Source organism: Lathamus discolor, chromosome 5 (assembly GCF_037157495.1).
Source record: "Lathamus discolor isolate bLatDis1 chromosome 5, bLatDis1.hap1, whole genome shotgun sequence".
Taxonomy (NCBI): Eukaryota; Metazoa; Chordata; class Aves; order Psittaciformes; family Psittacidae; genus Lathamus; species Lathamus discolor.
In genome coordinates, this window is record NC_088888.1 from 20723321 (window position 1) to 20746180 (window position 22860).

Genomic DNA, 22860 nt, shown 5'->3' on the forward strand with positions numbered 1-22860 from the left:
CTACTCCAAAATGGATTTTAACTTCAGCAAGGAAAGAAATTTGAGACTCAGTGTCAACTTTGGCTCTACCTCATTTAGACTTATCACAGATGGGTAAATCTAGGAGATAGAAGGAAATCAGGACAATGTGGGCTTCAAGATGGCAGCAGAGAAAAAGAAGTTATATCCTGATGTGATGGCTCATGCTCACCTGTGCAGACAGCTGCCCAAAAGCTGTGAGCATTATTCACCTTGCAGATGCTTCCTGTCACTTGCCATTGTCCTCCACAGTAGGTTTAAACTGCTTTTCCAAGTTTACCAGGCAAAAAAGCCTACTTAGCAGGATTTAAGTGAGCTCACATGAACTCTGGAGAGACCCATAGCTGCAAGGAGGATACTGAAATTCTTCCAGCATGGGCCAACCTGCGCAGATCCATGTGCAAGTTCTGTACTGACATTCATGTTCTGACCAATCTGAAGGAGACAAATGAGCCAACTGAGAGAAGTCAATTTTGATTCAAGTGTCAGGTCTTAAGAGAAATAACCCAGTGTTCAGAACACTGCTGCAGCAAGGCTCAGCACCTAATGTCTGTGGTTCTGGATCCCTTCCAAACATTCTTTGTGCTGTGGTTTGAAAACACCGTGCCAACATGTCTGAGGCTTTCCACATAGCTGACATAACTTTAAATATAGTGCATATCTCCAAGCAACTTGTGGCATACCCAAAGGTGTCTGGGAGGGGAATCTGGCAGTAGCTACCATTCATAGCCACAGAGAATATAATCACGGCTATGGTGAAAGTACAGGGCATTTGTCAGGAGTGCCATGAGACTTTTGTCCTTTTCAGAAGTCAGCTCATGTTATAAAACAAGAACTGATGAAAATGAGTTCATTGTCCATGCTGGTGCCACCCGAGGAGGAAGAAGAGAGAAACTAAAAGCAAGGTCTGCACCACTGGACCAGGATGCCAGATTAACTTTGACTCTAGTACCTTGCAGCCTGTATCTGGAAGCTTGAAGAGACTTGGTTCACCTGAATGTGTGCATTCAGGAGGATCTGATCTCCATGGACTTCAGGAATAGAGGACAAAACTGCATTTCACATCTGATAGAGAACCTGCGTAGCCAATTTCTAGGAAAGAAGCTACAGGCTTGGAATAAACAGAACTCAAGAAATCAATAAGGAATATATCAAATGCTGCTAGAAGGATCAGATAAGACCTAGCTTGGGGTTGCATGTATATATAGGAGATTTTTGGCTCTGAACAATCTGAAACTGGAAGGCAAGCATGTGCTGTTTAGGCATTAAAGCAAAAAATGACAAAAAAGCAGCAAGCTGAGGCACTCCTCAGAATTTTTCTAATTAATGCATATAAAGAAAGTGCATAGAAACAATTCAATAATTCAACAATGAAAACTTCTTTATCAGAAGATATAAAAATTCATAGATAAATACAATCCTTAATTCCTAGATATTGCAATTTGAAATTATGTTTTTGAATCCTTTTATCCCAAAATAAAATTCAGAAAACCTAGTATTAATAGCTTAACTTCTCCTTTTGATAGATTTCAGAGATCCTGTCAAGTAAAGAAGGGAGCTAATTTTCACATTATGGTATTTAAAGCGATCAAAACTGGTACATAAAATGATCACTGCTACCATCAGCTAACAATTTAGCTTATTAGAAACCTTAGTAATAGATTGACTCTTTTCTCTTAGAAACTATAATCTCTTCCCATATCCTCTGGATGCCATGTTTTCATCAGCTACAAGGTAAACTGAAGTTAAAATGTACTTACTTATTTTATCTCTCAAATGTACTTACTTATTTTATCTCTCACTTCATTCAATTTTTCTCCAAGGCATTTAGCTTCAGCAAACCTGTCAATGCAAGCATAATGATACAGAATTACTCTAAAGAACAAGTAGTCAATCTAGTTGTTCACCATAAAACACAGAATTACTCAGGACTACTTTTTGATTTGTAAGTAGAAATAAATGGAAAAAAAAAAATCCGTCAGAAAAGATTGGTCTAAAAGAAAGTATTTCTGAAAGAAACCATTCAACAAATAGGTATACTAGATAGACAAAACAAACTTATTTTACTTTTTAAGTTTCAAAAATTATCTTATTTCAATTCTAACAAATGGATTCTCTTATTCACATTACACTAAAATATTAATTTTAATATGCCACATTGCTTGCAATGTTTTAACATACAGCTATATAAAAGTAAAACAAAAAGAAAGCCAAGCCAAGTCAAAACAAAGTTTTTGAAACTATTAGAACTTCTGCTTACCAAGATTTTTTAAATTTCAGCCTGTAACTTGCATATTGCTGATGATCACTGTTTGTGCTGCGTGATAATGTGCATCTCAGTCATTAAGAAACTTCTCAAACAAATATAGGAAAGTGTGACAAAACTACATGATTCTGTTTTTCTATAGATAGTCCTTATCTATATATGACATGAAATTGTGAATTGTTACTTGGTTGTGTACAAGTTGAACCTTGCTGAATTTTGAGGCAGAACTGTAATACTTAGTTGCTAACCAAACCTTCAGCTCATCTGGAAGAGTCTTATTCTAGCCAAAATAACTGAGGAAATAAAAAATTGTATTTCTGTCTAACTCAAATAATGACAAAACACTTTTCACTGGAGAGATGGATTTTGGAAAGATGCCACTTCTCAATTTGTCCATTTCCCTGTAAAACTGGAACAAACTAGAATTTCAGGTGCCCATATTCGTATCTGCTCATGAACATTTGCTTTAAAGGTTGAATTCAACATGGCTAAAAGGCTGAAGTTAAAGGGTTCCTCAGTACTTATGTTTCTCACATAAAGAAGGCAGCAGCCTCTGAAGCATCTGTGAGACTTTTATGCAAGTCTTTTTCACTGGTGTTAACTTAGAGCACCCAAGTAGGCCTTGAAGATTGTGTAAAGACCAAAGAGAAACAGCCCAAAGCATCTCTCTCTTTCCTTCCTTCCTTCAGCTCTCATGAGCCAAATACTACGTTCATCAATTACTTAGTAATTCCTGAGGCAGATCTCCTGCTATTGACTATGATTCATTTTCGCAGAGATATTTAGCTAGACAAGTTGAAGCCAGCTACCTATCCAGGCCTTATTCATAGATTACTGCTAAGAGTTGAACTGGCCATGCATCTGTTTGTCAAATATAATGGTTTATAAACTAGCATAATAACAGAAACTAAAATTTGGCATTAATTTATGACAGCCCAACAAATTCCATCTGTGACTATGAATCACAAACAAAATAAACTAGATAAACAGTTAAGATCTGATACTAATATTGAAAGAGAAAAAACTATTTCTGACACTCTAATAAAAAGGTGATATTATCTAGCATAAAGATGATATTGCTACAAATAGTGATGACTGAGCAATTATACTGTTAGCTGAAAAGAGTCCATGTGTATTACCTACAAGATAAATATTCCATGATGAAACCCCAGAGTGAATGTAGCCACTAATTTGGTGTTTTTGCAAAGATTTCACTCTGAATGGAAATGCCGGTAATTGAAAAAAACATTTTGAAAAAGATCTCTAACATACAATATAAACCAAGACTAACTCAGAGGCTGTCTGAGAGACTGTAGACATGAAGTAGATGAATATTCACTTATTTTTAATTATTGGTAATCATAACTAGTGACCTAAGTGAGACTCATCCTTTCTATGAAACTCATCCATAGTTCCTGAAAAAAATAATTTATCCGCTAGCCAGCTGAATCACAGAAAGCAAGGAAAGAAGAAAATGAAAGAAATTAATGGAAAACAACAAAAAGGAAACTAGATTTACAGATCTGTAAGCTCAGTAGAATTTTAGTACTGGAAGTACTGACTAGGATGGGATTTAAAAGCTTCATGCAGTGTGCAATAATAGATCAGAGTGGCTCAGCTGGGAAGATTTCTCAGTAGATTTCAACCAGAAAATGAGATGCATTTTTCTTCTCAAACAAATAATGCTAAGAGAGCACAACTGAGCTGAGAAACAGGATATGATTAAGTTCTCTGGAAGTCGAGTATAGGAAGTCCCAATTGCCGAAATCTGATTCTGTCTGAGCATAATTTTTTTTTTTTTTTTTTTTTTAAGCAGGTCAACAGTTTTTAATGTACAGAAGAAAAATGAAACAGAATTGCTATGTATGAACTGAGAACTAAGCTGTAGATCACCTTACAAAGAAACTTCTCATAGGCAACTGTCTTAATGGCATAACCTGAATGTATTGTCTTTCACTCAAACAGTAAGTCAGTAAAAGAGCTTCAGAGAGAAATTATCCTTAACTACATAAGCTTCTCCACTTTTGAAAGCCAGAGATGGCACTGAGTTACAGTACTGAGGTATTGCTCCTATAAAGAGCTCTGAAGTAGTAGGTAAAAAGTTCAATGTCAAAACCAGTATTTCTCTTAGATATGTTTTTTAAAACAAGACAAATGCATTTCAGTATTTGATTCAATTAACCAATTATACACAGGCAGTTACAGGAAAAAAAGTATACTGCATATATATGACTATGTATATTCACATCTATATGAATAATGTCACAGCCCAAGCAACAGTTTTGCTGTTGAAGAGGCTCACTGGCAGTTCAGTATGTAATAAGAATGATATAATGCATACTCGAAGTCTTACAGAGATGAGCTGGGGCTCCTGAGGTAATAGGAGCCAAGAGGGAAGCATCAGTGTACCTCAAAGGAATTAAGGGTCACCAGCTGGTTGAAGGGGGAGATTCTGTCCCTCTACTCTAGTTCCATGAGACTGCAGCTGAAGCACTGTTTTCAGCTCTGAGGCTCACAACATAAGAAGGATGTGGACCTGCTGGAGCAAGTCCAGAGCAGGGGCATGAAGATGATGAGATGGCTGGATCACCTTTCCTTTGAAGACAGGCTGAGAGAGTCAGGGTTGTTCAGCCTGGAGAAGAGATAGCTCCAGGGAGATCTTATTGTGGCCTCTCAGTACTTAAAGGGGCTTGTAAGAAAGATGGGAGCAAACTTTTTGGCAGGGCCTGCTGCGACAGGACAAGAGGCAATGGTTTGAAACTAAAAGAGAGGAGATTCATATCAGATATATTAATTTTTTTACAATGAGGGTGGTGAAACACTGGAACAGGTTGCTCAGAGACATAAATGGCCCAGTTATTGCAAACATTCAAGGCCAGGTTGCATAGGGCTCTGAGAAACCTGATCTAGTGGAAGGTGTCCATTCTCATAGCAAGGGGGTTGGACTAGATGACCTTTAAAGGTCCCTTTCAGCTCAAACTCTTCTATGATCTTATGACAAATAGCAAGCCAAGAAAATCTACCCAAAATATCCAAAGGAAAAAATAAGACAGCTAAAAATAAGCATTTTTTGAACCAAAACCTGTTTGTGGTATGACAGAAGTGGTTATGCAACTATAAACAAAATTATTAACATAAGAGGCCTACATATAAAGGAAAGTTATGGTAACCTTTAAACATGTGGTGTCCACACACTTCTTTCTGTGCAATTTGAACACTGGCTGGGTAACAGAGCTTTTGTGTAACTGGTAGTTCAGAGGCTGCATTCCAAATTACAGACTGGACTTCATATAAATCTGTTCTAATGAACTCAGTAAACTTGGACAAATAGGCATCTTTGCTAAAAATGACTGCAAATAGCAGGGGAAAGCTGTATTCCACCAGGGTATCAACATTCACGTTAGCACTGGTTTCAGCAACCAGCTGATGCATTTTAGAGAGGGGTTACCCAAGGCATTAGCCTGAATCTCTTTGTTCTTTAGAGAAAGCAAATCTGGCATCACACTTCGTGTTTTCTGCCCATCTGTATTACATGTTCTGAAACCAGAAGGAAATACTGGTTTGCTTCATAGTAATAAGAGACAGACAAAATATGGGAGGATTGTGATTAACTAGAGGATATGCAGGACATGGCTCAGGACTGTATTGCTCTCATTATCATGCTGTGACCATGAAGTGTTCTGCTCCATAGGCAGCAGTGCCAGAAAAGACTGCAGTGCAATCATCTATTCAGTGATGATCATCTGACCTATTGATCAGAAGAAAGGCATTACTAAACATTCAATTTACTTGGATAAATTCTTACCCACATCCAATATGTTCACAATTGGTGTCCCTGTGGCTATGTTAAAGACCCAGCTAGACAGTTAACCAGTTCAGAAAAGTGAGATGTAGCAAGATCTTGAGTAAGTCACAAGATGTGGAGATCACTTCTTGCCTCAATTTTACTGAAGTAAATAAGCACAAAACTCAGTGACCTTTAAAGTAATGTATTTTGTGCCCATTAAGTAGGAAAACTGTGTTAAGAAACCAGAAGAAAGCAGAAGAAACTTGGAGAAAAAGCCGGGACAGAAAAAAAAAAAAAAGAAAAAAAGGAAGCTAAAAAACCCCCAACCATTAGGAGAAATTTTAGCTACAAGTGTAGATTGAGTGATCTACTTTTGGCATATCCACTCTCATAACCTTGTATTTCTCTTGCAGTACAAGGAGAGTTAACACTAGAAAAACTGACACCAAAAGAGTACTGTTATCCAGCCAACATGGACAAGTGTTGGTGGTTTGATTTCTGAGATGTTTAAAGTCCACTTCATGGAAATTTATGTTTTCAATGTTTTGCCATTCTCACAATCTCATCTGGAAGATTCTGTTTTGTCACTATTTATAATAAATGTGGAGGTGGAAAGTATTATTTCTGGTTTTGAGTGCAAAACTAACAGAGAGAAGCTGAAATCACTTGGCAAACAAGTTAGGAACAACAGACAAACGCATATGTTAAACATCTTGTAGCTTACAGTCCAACTCGGTGCTGAAGCCAGTAAAGCATTTTTGACAATGGAAAGTGCAGTAATTGATTCGGTCACATGAATCTTACTTCCTCTAGATAATTCATGATCATGAATGCCATTACCACATTGCTTCAACATGGTTATGAAGATGAATAAAACCAGAGGAAACAGGCACTAAGATGCCACTTTCATATTCTATTCAGACTTTTTATTCTGCCACCACTCAGTACCAAGTTATCAATAGAAGTGTGGAATGTCTGGTGTAAAGATACTCACGCATTCCTACTGAGACTTATACCATACTCTCAGATGTTTGCCTCTAGCAGTATCTTGCTGTGACGCTCACCTCTGTTTTAGAAGCTGTTTGTTGTCCTCAGTGGTTACACTGTCAGCACGGTCCTGCTTGAAAACTTCAAAAGCTTCCTGACATCCAAGTGACATATTTTCTCCTGCCTCATGAGAAAAAAAAGAAAAAGGGAACTACTTCAGAACCATCAAAAGACAGACAATTTGCATTTATTTAACTCCTGTTTAGACAAATATAGCAAGTCAGCCCAAGGGTCTTAAAGCAGAAAGATTACAAATTTGGTGTTTCACCACTGGGAAATCATTTTTGAAAAAAGATTTATCTGACAAATTAATTTTGTTTCATTTCACTTCTCTAAAGTCTGAATGTCTGAGCTGTGTAATTTTTCAAGACAACTTAAGAAGCTGCTATGCAAAACCAAACTTTGAAAATTTCAAATGTGAAACAGTGTGTGCCAGAAGTATTTTCACAACAGCAAACTGTTTTGTTTGAAGCAATTTGCTTCCTTATTTCTTTCATCCTTGTTTCATATTGGCCTCTAAATATACCTTGAATAGTGTCAGCATTCTTGACAGAAAAAAATTCAGGCTTCTTTTAATGACATATTAATGAACATTTTTCATGCTTTTTTAAGTAAAGTAGGTGTTCTACCTACAAAAATGATTGGTTCCTCACTTTCATATTTTCAACATGGTGTTTTTTTCCTTTTGTTCACCAGAAGGTCAAGACCTATTTGGCCTTCAAATCTGCTTAAAAATCACTATCATAAAGTATTATTGATATTGTATTGTTTGTATTATTGATAGTTCTGATTTCAAGATGATGAGTAAGAAATAAAAATAATAACCTGTATTAAAATACAGTTGCATTAAAAATAATACAACGGTATTATAATTAACAAAAAAAAAAATTAAAATCAAAGGCTAAGGAGAATGAAAGATTACACCAGCATCTGTATATCATGAGTACATATATGTCAATAAACAACCAAGGAGAAAGGATGAGACTTTCACTTAAATAAATTACAGTAATGAAGACAGTCCAGGAGCAGAAAAGGGGATGAATCTCACACTCAGACTACATGAAAAATAGCTGCATGTCTAATTCAACCTCATGGGTGCAACTTAAATTCAAAATTATATTCCTTAAATTGGAATTTTTTTCTCTCCTTCCTTCCTTCTTCAGAGCTATTGAGACACACAAATCCATTGTGCACAAAAGCTATGAAGTTTCCTAGGTGCTCTGCTGCACAAGAGGTTTTGATATGTTTTATGACAATTATGCACAAAGCATATGCTAATTATGGACAGAGCCTTGGGTGACGTGGCTTAGTGTGAGGTGTCCCTGCCCATGGCAGGGGAGTTGGAACTAGATGATCTTAAGGTCCTTTCTAACCCTAACTATTCTATGATTCTATGATTGTGAACACTTTTTGCATACAATTATTACTGTGCTACTTGCTTTGCCATTTGGTGAAACTGGGGATAATACACTAACAGAACATACCTAAACAGGTTGGGATATGCAATATTGGGATAATACACCTTATTGGGGTCTAGCTCTGGAAGCTGCATTTTGTAGTCACTCCAAATATGTTCTGCTTTCCCTTCTCATACTTACATCCTAATACCAGGATTATTCCCCACTGGTTTCAGTAAGATTTATGTGGTATAAGATACTGTTTACAATGAAGGCTGGTAACAAGAAGTAGCACTCAGGGATCAATAACCAGTAAAAGTTTAAAAATCTGTATTCAAAAACAGTAGAAAAATTTGCTCCCTGTTTCAGTCAAAAGAATCAGCACATCTGTTGATAATTTTAAAATTTTGAGTTGAAAATAGAACCACCAGGAATGTGTGAATGGCAAAGCATGCAGAAATGCTCCACCTTTTTTGAATAAGAAAATCAAAGAAAGATACAATGCAGTCTTTGCACTGCTCTGTGATCCAAAGGAATGAGAGGATCTAAGAAAACGTATTTTTTCTGTGATGATGACCTGAGAATTTAATGTTCATGCTTCTTGCTTGCCTTGAATTAAAACAGGCAGCTTTGCAAGCAGAATTTTATAGCACATTAATCCTAACACTAGCACTAATTTTAATATGCAGTCTGAATTGACCCTCCAGAATTGCTTTTGTTGAAGAAAATTTTGTATTACGTGCAGAAAGCCTGGATGAAAGCCATGGCTGAGCCTAAAATAAACAATTAAATGCCCTTACTCATATGTAACACCCCAATCTAAAGAATTTAACCCTTCTGGTAATGTGCTGCCTTTGACAGTAGAAGTGAAAACAGTACAAGTAAGTTTGGAAAACAAAACTATTACAGTGATCATTGCTTCTGCCTGTCAGAAATGTATCAACCAAAATGAAAGGAAATCTGATAATCCTTTTCCAGTACTACATTAAGAGGCAGCTGACTTGTACAGCCAAACAAAGCACACAAAAATAGATGCCCAGAACTCTCAGGAAGGGAAAACTTTCTGGCTTATGCAGTCCATTTTAAGCAAATACAGAAATATAAGAAGTAGCAAACAATCACATTCTGAAAATAGTATCCTAGAAAAGGAGCTTAAAAAGGACTATTAAGATTGTATTTCAGCATAATATGAGCATAAAACAGCTACAGGAGAACATTGCAGTGTGTGGATAATGACAGAGATAGGATGATTACGGAATACAGATATATTAATACTAGTAAAAGACTGCAAGAAACATTGGAAACTTAGTGGACTGGTTGTGTTTTCCTTCTGCTTAGTAATGAAGATTATTTCTTCTCCATAGGTGAGGTATCTTCAATCATGCCACTTACATTTCATAAATAATATCTCATTTTTATAGTAGTTTCACCTTCTTTCAAATGGCCTCCAAGTGCAAAGAAGTACTAGCTTTATTGGCATGCTGCTTTTCTGGGATCCAATTCAAACAAATAAGCTACAGGTTCTTTTAAAACTAGGTGCTATTGAATTTCTGTTTATGTCTACCTATTTCTGTAAATTGAAACCTATGTATAGCAATATATACATGACATAAATAAAATCAAAACAGAGAGAAGAAACCATTGATGATAACACATTTTTGGCAAGGTAGCCGAACAGTTCAGCTAAAACTGTTAGACTTGTAGAAAATGATTTCTTTTACTCTTAAGGGCCAAACAATTTCTCCTCTCCTTCTTCAGTACTGTGATGTAGTGTTACAAAATAAATATTTGAAAATTCTTATCTAAGGAAAAAGCATCATATCCTACAGGATGAGAACCAGGAAACATGTCATCAGGTCATGACAATGTGAACTGCAATAATCAGTACCATAAAAATAACTCAGATCACTGGCAAAAAGGTAAGGTTTTCTTACAACCACATTCATGAAAACTCAGTTGACAGGGTTGCATTAAAAATTGATAAAATTAGTATCAAATGAATTTTAATTATACCTTTCCTATTAGGTTGTGGAGATTGGCTTTAATACTAAAACACTCACAAATATGCCCAACTCACAAAGTGAAATCTACAGCAGAGCCATCACTAGTTACAGCAGATTCAAACAGCTTCTGCTTGGGAGAACTTGGCTTGATCCACATTCTGAATTATAATGTTTAAGAATGTTCTCATTAAAGGTTTGATATCTGTCTGTATTCCCACCCAGTGCACTCCACCAACTTCAACATCAAGGAAAAAGTTATGGTTCAACAGTCTCCTTTCATAAAATGTGAAAATTACAGCTGTCCCTCTGGGACTGGGTAAGTCAGAAAGCAGAATGAACTAGATCAGAAATGACCAAGAAACAGAAAGCTTGATGTAATATTGATAATGGACTAGAATCTTTAAACTGGTGTGACTTCGAAATACACTGAAGTAAGGCTTTTGGATGTGGCTGATTACTTTCTGACATGATATGAAAAGATCAAAGCACACCTACAGCTGGTAGAAGCCTACATTTCAGCAAAGCCCCTGGCAGATATTACACACCCTATTCTATCAGTAACTAAATTAGAGATCATTTATTCTATGCTGTTACATATACAAATGCTATTTCAAGCTATCTTAGGCAACAACTGTTTAGTGCCTCACCAACTTTAATTAAGAAAATAAGTTAAAGGAACATGTAGGGTATAGTGTGGCACTGGATGCTTAACTGCCAGCAGAGAAATTATAGGGTTGAATGCTGTTTTTAAGTTAAATAGTATCCACTGGGATTACTCAAGGACTATATCTGAGTAGGTCGGAGCATGCAAGTGTATAAACTTAGACCTTATTTTGTTGCCATAAGTGATCAAACATGGTTGTACCTATTTAAATGACCATACTGTTTTTTAAATGTATCCAGCACCCACAAAACCTACTGCAGCTTGCGTTAGTGCACAGTTTACAAGAACTGGACAATTTATGAGGACTTTATTTTAGTTTTTTTACATAAAGATTTCAAGAGCGCTCAAACTGTAAATAACACTCCCAGAGCACTAAGTCTGGCCACCTTCTTCTTTTTTCATTTTTTTGTTGAAAAAGGGTTTATTGCTCAGAGGGAGAAGACCTCCTAAAGTTTAATGTGTGAAAACATTCACATGCTCTTCAGTTAAGACTGTCAAACAACAGCATGAAATTGTTATCTTTGTCAGAAAACAGAATCACACTGCCTCCTTGCAACCCTAGCTTGAAACCAGGTTTTGATCCTGGTATGGGAGCTCCAAGGGGGTTCCAGCAGCCCTTATGCCAGAGGCTGACAGTTTAAACTGCAAAAGGATGGGCAACAGCTCTCCAGGAGAGAGGAATTAAGGTTGCAAGTTGAGCTGTTCTGAGGGAGGAACATTAAGACTGTTAACAAAAGCAAACTCTTGAGAACAGCTGTTCAGACCATGTATTGTGATGAGAAAGGCATCTGCACACATATCTGCTTTGCAGAAACTACATTTTCACAGTGAAAGATTTTGTGTTTCCATTCCTACCAAGTGCTCTATAAGACGAGAATTTTCAGCATTCACTGAATGAGAATTTTGCCACTAAAATCAATAGGAGAAAAAAGTCCCCTTGGCGCAAGGACAGCTCTCATTCAAGTGAGGATTGTCTGAAGAGTTTCAGTATAGTAGGTAGGGTGAATTGTTTACAAAGGACTGCCATCAAGTCATTACAATGTGAACTGGAATAATCACTGCCATAAAAATAATTCATTTGTTATCAAATATGAACAAAGGAACTGTGAATACTTCCAAATGAAACTAAATACAAATTATCTCTTAAGTCTTTCTAATACAACTAAGGTATTAGAAATGTTTGCATCTAAGCATCGTTTATACATCTTTACCAAGATCCCTCAAGATATCAGAGTCATCTGTTCAGGATGGAAAAGAGTAGATGTAACAGAGTTTGGGAATAATGAATCAACAGAGAATAAATACTCAAAAGTAGAAAAATAAACAAAAAAAACAATATAAAAGAAATCCTTCCCCACTGTAAAGCTCAGCTAAATTCTTCAAGAAAAGCATGCATATTACAAATGGCTACCTTCTTTAGACTGCAATTAAAAAATGGGAAAGACATAAAACAAAGTCGCTCGTTGTTTCCCTGCAGTGTTGAGCTGTAAAATAAAGTCTTTGGAAAGTTAAAAGCCTCAAAGGAAAACCAGAATATTCAGACTCAATAAACTAAATAATACACTGATATACTTTAATTTCTCTGACTCTGGAGTTTGCTTGCTTATTACAGGTGAGGAAGAGAGTAAAATGAACAGTTTGGGATTGTGAGCATGTTTATTGTGGTATTGAACATTGACCTAGGCAGGTCAGATTGCACTCTGCAAGTGAAAATTTCTACTGTGCAAACCCTTGAGTTAATTCGTACACAGGCCATTTACCTAGGCATCATTTTATTCACCTAAAATTAATTGTCAAGACCAACTATTCTATATATGCTGAAATAATTTGCAAAGAAAAGAGAAATCACTGCTAAGTTGAACATTGTAAATGCCTAACAGCAAAAAATAAACTTGTACAGGAGTGTGTCAGACACAAATCAAAGACAAGTACCACCTCTATGGCAATGTATATTGCTAGAGGATATGTGATATTGCTTCAAGATTAAAATAAAAGAACAAAAATGAAATGTTGCATACAATGCCAGCTTGTAAAAGCCAATTCATATAAAGGTCAACTGACATGCTTCCAAAAAGAAAAACCTAACCAACCACTTACAAGATCTCCACTAGGAATAGATATATTATTTTTTTACATTAATTAATATTTCTCTGTAGGAGTAGTAAGGCAAATATTGAACCGTAGTTCTAAATCAAAAGTTAAATTAAATATAAACTTAATTCAAAACAAGATGAAATTGGGTATTTTAAGATTGTCCAAGGTGTAGAACAAGAAAACTCCAAACGGGATACGATAGCTGAATTCCATTATGTTGACTTTTCTCAGTTTCATTATTTTAAGAAATCTCAGGTAACAATACAGGTAAGAAAAATATTTCTCATATTAACTCAGCAGTAGGTTCTCAGCAGCTATACTTTAACAAAAGCCACTTGACTTTTAATGCCTAATGACAGTCAGAAACACAAATTGAGACTTCCTTACTGACATGTGGCAAGTCTGATATCAGATTGAACCTCAGAGTGATCTAAATCTAAAAGGTCTGAAACTATTGAAATCTCTTTCCCTCATTTTCCTCTTCTGGAAAATCAGTATACTACTTTGTCTACCTGTCAAACTCTGCAAAGCACAATGCTAATGAGAATAAAAGAAAACTGCTAATAGCATCATCACCTTCCCCTGATACAGTACATATTTTCCTGGGGTGTGTTACACCCAGTTAAGAGGATCATTTTGGTCTGCTTCTGTTTTTGTTTAGTTATGGGTTCTAATAATTTCTGATATTACATCGCATGGACTTAAGATCCTGTAGAATATCTGTGCTAGCATGAAAAATTGACAGTGTATCTACTGTTAAGATACCTAGTTAAGCTTTAAAACTTTTCTTTAAAAAACCAGTGGACAGAAGATTTTTCAAATATATAGTGGGAGCAGAGGAGCTGAGGGTGCAGATTGAGGCTACTTAGTACGAACATAGTATTTGCAGATATCAGCAGTGAGGAATGAAGTAGTGTATGTATTTATATAAACAAGTTTTTCCTCATATTCTGATACTAATATTATTGCAGAAATATTTTGCATTTCATGTATGACAGCTTGTATGTCTCGAGAAGAAAAAACAATTCAGCTGCTATTTGTAACCATTTATTCCTTTAAATCTGCCTGTCAGATCGTATTTGATTGTATAATACATACACACATTGAAAGTCCTTAATTAGTAGGCACAGAGAGCCTGAAATGAAGCATGGTAGGCTTCACAGAAGGTCAGGGGATAGATACAAAGGAAAATATGAAGTCATACCTGCAAGATGTTTAGGAGACCCACCCAACAGTGCTGCCACTTCTAAATAAATAAGAATCACTTTTGCTTATGCCAGAATCACAAATTTCAGGTTAACTTCTCATAAACCAGGACATATATCTTCCACTGCATTGTGTAGTTTACATGGGACACTGGATATTAGAAATAGTCTGTGCATTTTCCTCTCTTTGTAGGAGTTTAAATCTGTTCCCTTAAAGAGCTGATGAATTCATAAAAATTTCACTAAATATAAGAACAGGCCAATACATTAGGCACTTGAGTCACCCATCAACTTTAAATTAGACTACTGTGCTCAATCAAGACTGAATAATTGAAAATTATCTGTAAAGTATCTGTTTTGACATCTTTTATACATCTGCCATGTTGCAGTAGCAACATCTGCAGCTTCTGGTTTAGACCTGAAAAAGCACTTTTACGTTCAAAAATTTGTCTCCCTTTTTCAATGAGACAAAAATGTTCTAAAAAAAGCCAGAATACTCTCAACAAAATCTGACTCATTGTCGTGGTTTAAACCCAACCACAAACCTCTTTTACTCACTCCCCCCCTTCTTGCCCTCCCCCTGTTTCTGGAGGGACGGAGAGGAGAATCAAAAAGAATGCAACTCCCACAGGCTGAGATAAGAACAGTTTAGTAACTAAGGTATAACACAAATCACTACTGCTACCACCAATAATAATAGTGCTAAAGGAAATAACAAGAGGAAAGAATACAACACCTCAACACCAGCCGACCAATAACTCACCCCACTCCCCCCAGCCAAGCACCAACCGATACCTCCTCCAACCCTGCAGTCCCTCTACCCCTTCCGGGTCACTCTAAGTTACCTCCTGGGCATGACGTGCTGTGGTATGGAATACCTCTTTGGCTAGTTTGGGTCAGGTGTCCTGTCTCTGCTTCCTCCCGGCCTCCCCTCCTCCCTGGCAGAGCATGAGGCTCAGAAAGTCCTTGGCCAGACCAAACATTCGAGCAGCAACTGAAAACATCGGCGTTATCACCACTGTTCCAAGGCCAAAAGATCAAAACACAGCACTGTACTAGCTCCTAAGAAGGAGAAAAATGACTGCTGCTGCTCAACCCAGGACACTCATTTACATGTTTTATGCTGATTTGAATGATATAGTATTTAAATTCTCCTTGTCCATATATCTTTCTCAGTTTTAGAAAAATGACTCTGAATGGTGGGATAAAAGAATATTTCAAGAGCTTTACCAAATGACAACCTACATCAACAGAATCATGACAACTTGGACCAAATGCAAGTGAATTTTTTTAGGGACATCTGTAGAGATCTTCATGTATTTTTGGTGCGTGAAAAATTGTCTCCACTACCAATCTTGCCAGTAACACCATAAACCATGAAAGAGGCATATTTCATTTTCTGAGCAGTTTAGCATCAATCTGGTTTTGGAAACTCACTACACTTTTAATGTCATATTACACTTTAACTTTATTCTTTATTAAGATACTGAGGTTTTCTGAAGTAGAAGTCTGTATGCACTACATCTTAGGTAGACAAGGAAAAATATCTGTAATAGGTGCATCATCAAATAATCTTAATTTCAGGCTATAAACTACAGGAGTTCAGGAGCTGCTGTTTTGTTTTGGTTTGTTGAGTTTTTTTTTTCCCCCAGCAGAAAATCCAGAACCAACAGAATGGGGTATGCTGAGGTAGCCAGTTGAGAGAAGAAACCATGAGACACACTCCGTGGTAAGCTATCTCTTCTTACCAATCAACAACCTAGAACTTTTAAAATTTGCTATTTATTTACATTCAAGATGAGTGAGCTTTACCAGTCCTGTTGCTTTTCTTTTGGCAGCTGAATATTGGCAATTAAGAAATGAGTAGAATATCTTCATAAAAGAAGGAACTGATTCTTGCTCTGTTGAAGTTTTATTGGAGTTTGCCTCTGAGAATGAGCATGGTAGCCTCTTGTGTACTGTTGTCCAGATTTAAAAAAGTAATTAGGCGTGTTATTCCTCAGCAACAACTACAATAAATTTCAAGGACTCTGCTACTGAAGAAGTACTTTTCTCTTCCTGAACAAGTCGTGTAATTGTTATATTACAGACAGCAACCCCTCTTTCTCATGCCATTGCTGATGTTCTAAATAACAGTGGTCAAAGCAGTCAATGTGTATTTACTATACTCTAAATATATACACAAAATTGAGCCTTCGGGAGTTTTAACTAATTTTCTCAGAACTGAGAACTTCTAGACATGTGATAAGCTCCAGAAGTTCAGCACAGTCAAAATGGGAGTACTGCCTGACTTTGCTCAGGTGCCTGCATGCACCTACCCTGACTCTTAAGTTATTGACTTCTCTGTGGAATTAAGCATATTATGCCCCTTGTGTTACAGAAAGGGTGCATTTTAGTAAGCCTAAATAAGTTGATAGTGCATGTAGAAAGAGAATTATTATTACCAATACCTTTAATATATATATATTTAATTTTTACCTGTAATGGTTTTCAAATAGGAGCCAAAGTAGAAAAGGAGGTAACAATAGAACCTGGACTTATACATAAAAATAAATTGGCTAACTTCTTTCTTAAATTTTCACTTCAGCTTTTCAAAACTTTGTCAAATCGTTCTTACAAAACTTTACCTACCATCTAATGAGACTTCATCTCATTATTTTGCACTTTCCTCAGCTGATAAAGGTTTTTTACTTCTTTTTAAAACTCTTTTGACCATATATATTTTATCTTGAACGAAAAAAAAAACCAATTATTTTGAAGGATTGAATTGTAAAGGAAACACAAAAACACAACACCGTAAAAAATAAGAAAGAAGATTCTTAATGCTGTAAGCAATTTTTTTTTTTTTACACCAGTTTTTGCTTTGGAATCAGTGTTAACATAGTCTAGAAGAATGAGGAGGTTTTAACAAAATTACATCTTTAATAAAAAAACATGCATGTATATTGAATGGAAATACCGCTTTTATAGCCATAAATGTAACTAACAACAAGTCTCTGACAACTAGGCCTTGCAAGATTTTTTTCTTTCTAGTTGTAAATTAATATGATATTAATCATTATTACTGAATATCTACTTACATGCTTCTAAATTCCTGTTGCGACAACAGTGCTCCTATCATCTGATAGGATGATATCCTTCTTTCTTTACTTTAGGTATGACAGTACTTTCTCTCTGGCAATTTCACAACAACAGGGATTAAAAATTGTCATTGTAAAGCCAAAGGACAACTGCAGAAGGTTAACTGTTTTAAATATATCTCAATGCTTTTTAAGAAGGAACTACTATTTAATGATAAGGAGCTTTTATGTATTGAGCTTAGAGATAAAAGAACTGTGAGCATTCTAAAATTACTGGACAATAATTTCCCAGAGTGCAGGTGAAATCCCACAATGGGTATTGGGCCACTGAAATGATTAAGATACCCTCTCTGAGGGCTGGTCCACTGCAGAGAATGAATTTAACTGTCTTACTAAATGGAGAATGAATATGCAGAGACAGCTAAGACCTCATAATTGCTGCTAAGCTGACCAAAACATCTGTTTTATTCACATTATTCTCTGTCCTTAGAGAAAACATTAGAAAATAATCACATCAGGGTTTACAAATATCATTTTGAAACAAAAGTGTACATGCTAACTCGAAATTTAATCCCAGACACTTCACCATGGTACAATTCATTTAAGTTTTTGATGAATTTTCCATCTTAAATTGTCCCTAGAGGCAGGAAGTGTCTTCTATCCTGTAGTTACAGGTTGGTGTAACCTATTCCATAAACGGTAGATCCTGCTGCCATAACAACAAATATCTACATTCAGCAAAACAATCATTCCTTGTATTTATGCGCAGCAACCATTCACCACGAAATAAAAGCCAGACAGGAATTTGATATTGCAGTGTGGTAAAATAAAGCCTAGGATTTGGAAACATCTATTTGCTTATAATAATTCACAGAATGCTTGTTTTTCAGAAGCCTATCAGTGCATCTGTAGCAATTTCTTGACTATTATTCATTTTGTCTTACTGGAGGATGACTATAGAAACACATCTTTTAAATTCCATGAGCCTGCGAAAGATTGTAGTGGTTGCAGATCACTGACTATTAGATGAATATCTACACTACACAATTAAACATTTTTTGCCATCCTCAACACTGATGATAAAAAATAAATTAATTTAGAAGCTAAATTCCTGATTCTGCAACTAAATGAAGTGCCATCTTTTCTCTCCCAAGTATGGTCACAGACATCAGAGACACAGCTGGCACATATGTATGAATAAGCATAGAGATTCAAAATCTTTCTCCCTTCTGACAAGGAAAAGTAAAAAAAAACAAATCTCTACTATTAGAAGGCAACTTTCATTGTTCAAAATACAAATTATTTTTATAAAACATGTACAACTGCACAATAACATGCAACACATTTCATATTACTTGAAAATGTAATCAATAATCAAATCAGAGTCCACTCCTACAGTTTTACTGTCATCTTTAGTTATTCTGAGTATAGTCTGGACAGTGCATAAAAAGAGAAAACTAATTATTCTTAAGATGCCTAATACATCTATTGTATTAAAATAGAGAATAATAAAAATAGTCAAGTAATCTGTGTTCTGCATTTTACTTATTGTCTTTTGTTTCGGTGGTTCAAAAAACAGTTTAACCCAAACTGATGACACTCATTAATATCATTACAAAGCCTTAATTATATTTAATGACAAAAGTGATATTAATGTCAAAAATAAGTATTCTTCTCATTAACGTGATATTAATGACAAAAGTGATTGCTTACAGAGGCAAGATTCCCTTGTCTCTCTGACTCATCATATGACAGAGGTTTTCTAGTGAAAGTTCAGTGGTCTCTGTAGCTATATTATGGAATTTGAGTTAAAAAAAATGATGTAATGAAAAATACTTGAGTGAAATTCCAGTTCATATTTGCACAATTGCCATTTTTTTTCAATTCCTTTTTAACAAAAATTTGTAACCAACTGAACTATATAATTAATACACAGTAAAGGATCAAAAGATAACCTCTGTAGCCCTAAATCTGCTTATGTCAAGACACGGAATTAAGAGTGGTTTTGCCCCTTGAAATCTGTTTAAATAAGTGACCATATCTAGAAAAATAGCATAATTCTTCCTGAATGCCAAGTACATGTCTATTTGATGGCTTTAAACTACTTGTTTTCCTTAAGATCAAAATGGGACAATATATTATGGAAATTCCTTGTCATACAAGCTTACTTCAATATTAAATGTGCTATATCTTAGAGCCATGAACTTTAGGCTTTAGTTAATTAAATAAACCTGCTGAAAATCAAAAGGATGTCTGCCTGGAATTCTGACCTTTTCTGCTGGGATTCCCCTATGTAAAGTTGTTCTAACACTCCTGATGATACAAAACTGAGACATTCTTCTCTTTCTAAACAGCAGCCATTGTTCAAACTGATGTCACTGTCTCTCTGTACACTCGAAGACTCAAGGAAATTTCTGCAGTATTTAGAATTATTTCCCCACAGCACTAAAGCTGGATATACATAGCAGAAATATGGGTGATCAAAATGTGGAGGTATTGCAGAAGAAAGGATTCGTAATAAAAAATACATTCATTTTTAACTGAGAATCAGCAGCTGTACTAAGTTGTTTCATATATTGTCGGTATATTAGTACCCAATTAAATCTATTACTAAAAGGTATGTTCCAGTTTCCCTATTATTCGTGAATTTCATAGCATTTTTTCTGACATTACATATTTCTTTAAGTACTTACTTTTCTCTCTAAGCTTCATGATTTTGCAATATAGTTTATAAGAAAACAGTAAATTTTTCAAGATTGCTGCCTGATGCATCACAGTATGACTCCTTGCTACTACATTTTTCAAAGTTTTTTCCCTATTAGCAATTCTCAAATAGCACCCCATTTGCAATAACCCTTTCAAAAAAAAAAAAAAAAAAAAGAAAATTGATACAAAACAACTTTTGAACTACTGCTTTTCAAGCATCTGAAAAAGATCTCATTGAAAGATCTTGTCATCTGAAAAAGATGAGTTGACCCTAAGATCAAGAGCAGAGGAAGGTGAAGGCTGTGATTATATTATAGGCAAGAACATGAAAAATTGCAGCTGACCAGCAGAGTATGTTTAATGTTACAAAAACTCATGTCTCCTTTTTAACTGAAAATTATACCTGACAACATTTATTCTCTTTCAGTTTTGGGGGTTTTTAATTATTTCTATAATATTTTCTATAACAATACAACACGTTTTCCTGTATCTCAAGTACTTATGGCAACTTTGCCAAGAAACACTAAATGCTCTCGTTTTCTCCTGACATAAAATAGACCACTGCAAAATGGACCCTAGTAAAGATAATAGTTTCAGTTATTAATGCACAATTATGCTTGATAAAATATTAATATTAATTTTATTATATACAGAAACTACCAATTTGAAAAAAAATAAAAATTACATTATTGTGACTACATGTAAAAAAAAAAATAGAGCTTGATGTTTTGGGCAGAATTCTTTTCAGAGGCTTATAGGGGTGATCTCTCCTCTACCGCTTAACATCCCTCTTTGCACTTTATTTCCTAAAGTCCATATTTTGCAAAAAAACAGATTCCAGGAAATGAAGTTACTTGTTTGGATACAACAGCCAAATCCACTTCCTGTATGCACTTGGCAGAAATGCTTGGGTAAAAAAAGCCTTATGAAATTTTTCAATCCAACCAAGATGGGCATTCCATTCAGCCACATAGAAACTCAATTTAGACTCAGAACTGTATGCCTGTGTTATATATTTGACTATTCAAAGTATTAAAGTCCAGTAATAATAAATTCAACTTTACATTTGTCAGAAAAAATAGCATCAAACGGATTCCAAACAACTAACACACTGACTACTCCATCCATGACCTGATATTCCATTTTTAGTATTTTGCTATTTTTCCTCTCTTCCTGTACCACCTAGCACACCTGATTGCACTGTAAAGAGTAACTTCTGAAAAGTCTGCAAAGAGACCATTGATTGGAATATGGAATAACATAGCTACTGTTATATTTAGCATTGATAATGTTTACTCCTCACTCAGTAGAAGATAGAAAAGGAAAATTTTATGAGAAAGCATCGATAGTGTACACATGGGCTGCTGTAATAGAAAAGCATGAAATACATGATATTCATCAGATGAACTGAACAGGCTGTCAATGACTGAATTATATTTTTTTGGACTTTGTTTCACTAGGCCTTGCCCTGCACAATCTGTATGATAACAAATTTCCATCTCCGACTGTAACAGCACATTTTTTCTAAACCAAGTGATTTAAAGTATATATAAAGGAAAAAGTAATCTGCTATTAATCTGGTTGGTTTTGCTCCAGACCAACCTCTTTATCTTTAAAGCTAAAAAACTTGCCTAAGGTATCACAGTTAAGTAAGCAGCATTTCAAAATTTAAACTCTTCTTCCTGCAGCCCCCCCTAATTTAGTGAAGCTCCATTAAACCTAAACCATGCCCCAGCTCAGGTAGTTAGGGGTAACAGATAAATAAACGAACACAAGCATTCACTTCCCATGTACTGTTTTTGCTTTATTACAAGTGTCATTTCAAAACACGTATTACCATACTTTCTCTTTAGCCATTTTTCATTTAACAATTTTCTTGGGTTCATTTTTCATTCTCTAGTATCTTGCTTCACTCCAGCCTACAGTCTCTCCCCAGCTTCATTAGGAATACATCCTAAGCCATAAGTCTCTTTGTCTTTTTCCTCCCTAGTAATTAAAAATAACTCAAATCCATTCATGCCTTTTTAACACTTCCAAATAAATTTTCTCCTTCCACAGCTTAGCTAGTCAACTGTGAGGCACAAAAACTATTGTAATATCAATTGTAATATCACTGTCTATTCCTACTACTTTCCTGGCAGCCACAGTATTTTCACAAGAAAGACACAAAGTAATATTCAGAAACACATTTGCTAGTTGCAATTAGCACATGGTTTCTTAATGTACTCCACAAAACAGATCAGAATCCTGACATTTGAATAAAAGAAGCCCAGAAACTGTATGAGAGAGAAAATAAAAGGCCTATAATCTTTTCACTTATTCATTTTTTGAGTCCCCCCCCTCTACTGCTTTAGACATTATGATAGGAATTTAAAACCCAGCAAGTTTATTTACTCAAAAGACCAAAACAAGACACAATTCATCCAAGATTTTTTTTTTTAAATCTAAATATAAATGCAATGATTTAATATTAAAAACCTCAGGTAACAAGTTCACTCATAGGAATATACAAACATATATGTCCTCTAATAGTTGGCACCCTTCAATCTATTCCTCCCTTCAAAAATCCAGAGAAAAGCAGACTTGGAACAGT

The 22860-nt window shown here is 35.5% G+C and overlaps 1 protein-coding gene and 1 pseudogene across 2 annotated transcripts in view; one reads left to right on the plus strand and one right to left on the minus strand.

Annotated features, from left to right (window-relative positions):
* KIF6 (kinesin family member 6) overlaps nt 1-22860 on the minus strand; it is a 138118-nt gene that overhangs the window by 43173 nt on the left and 72085 nt on the right. For both annotated transcript variants that reach the window (XM_065680028.1, XM_065680027.1), the window contains exons 14-15: nt 7136-7242; nt 1805-1860 (exon numbers count right to left, since the gene is read on the minus strand). In XM_065680028.1, the coding sequence (XP_065536100.1) occupies nt 1805-1860; nt 7136-7242 (163 nt within the window). The remainder of the gene's footprint in view (nt 1-1804; nt 1861-7135; nt 7243-22860) is intronic.
* LOC136014531 (adenylosuccinate lyase-like) lies at nt 140-845 on the plus strand (annotated as a pseudogene).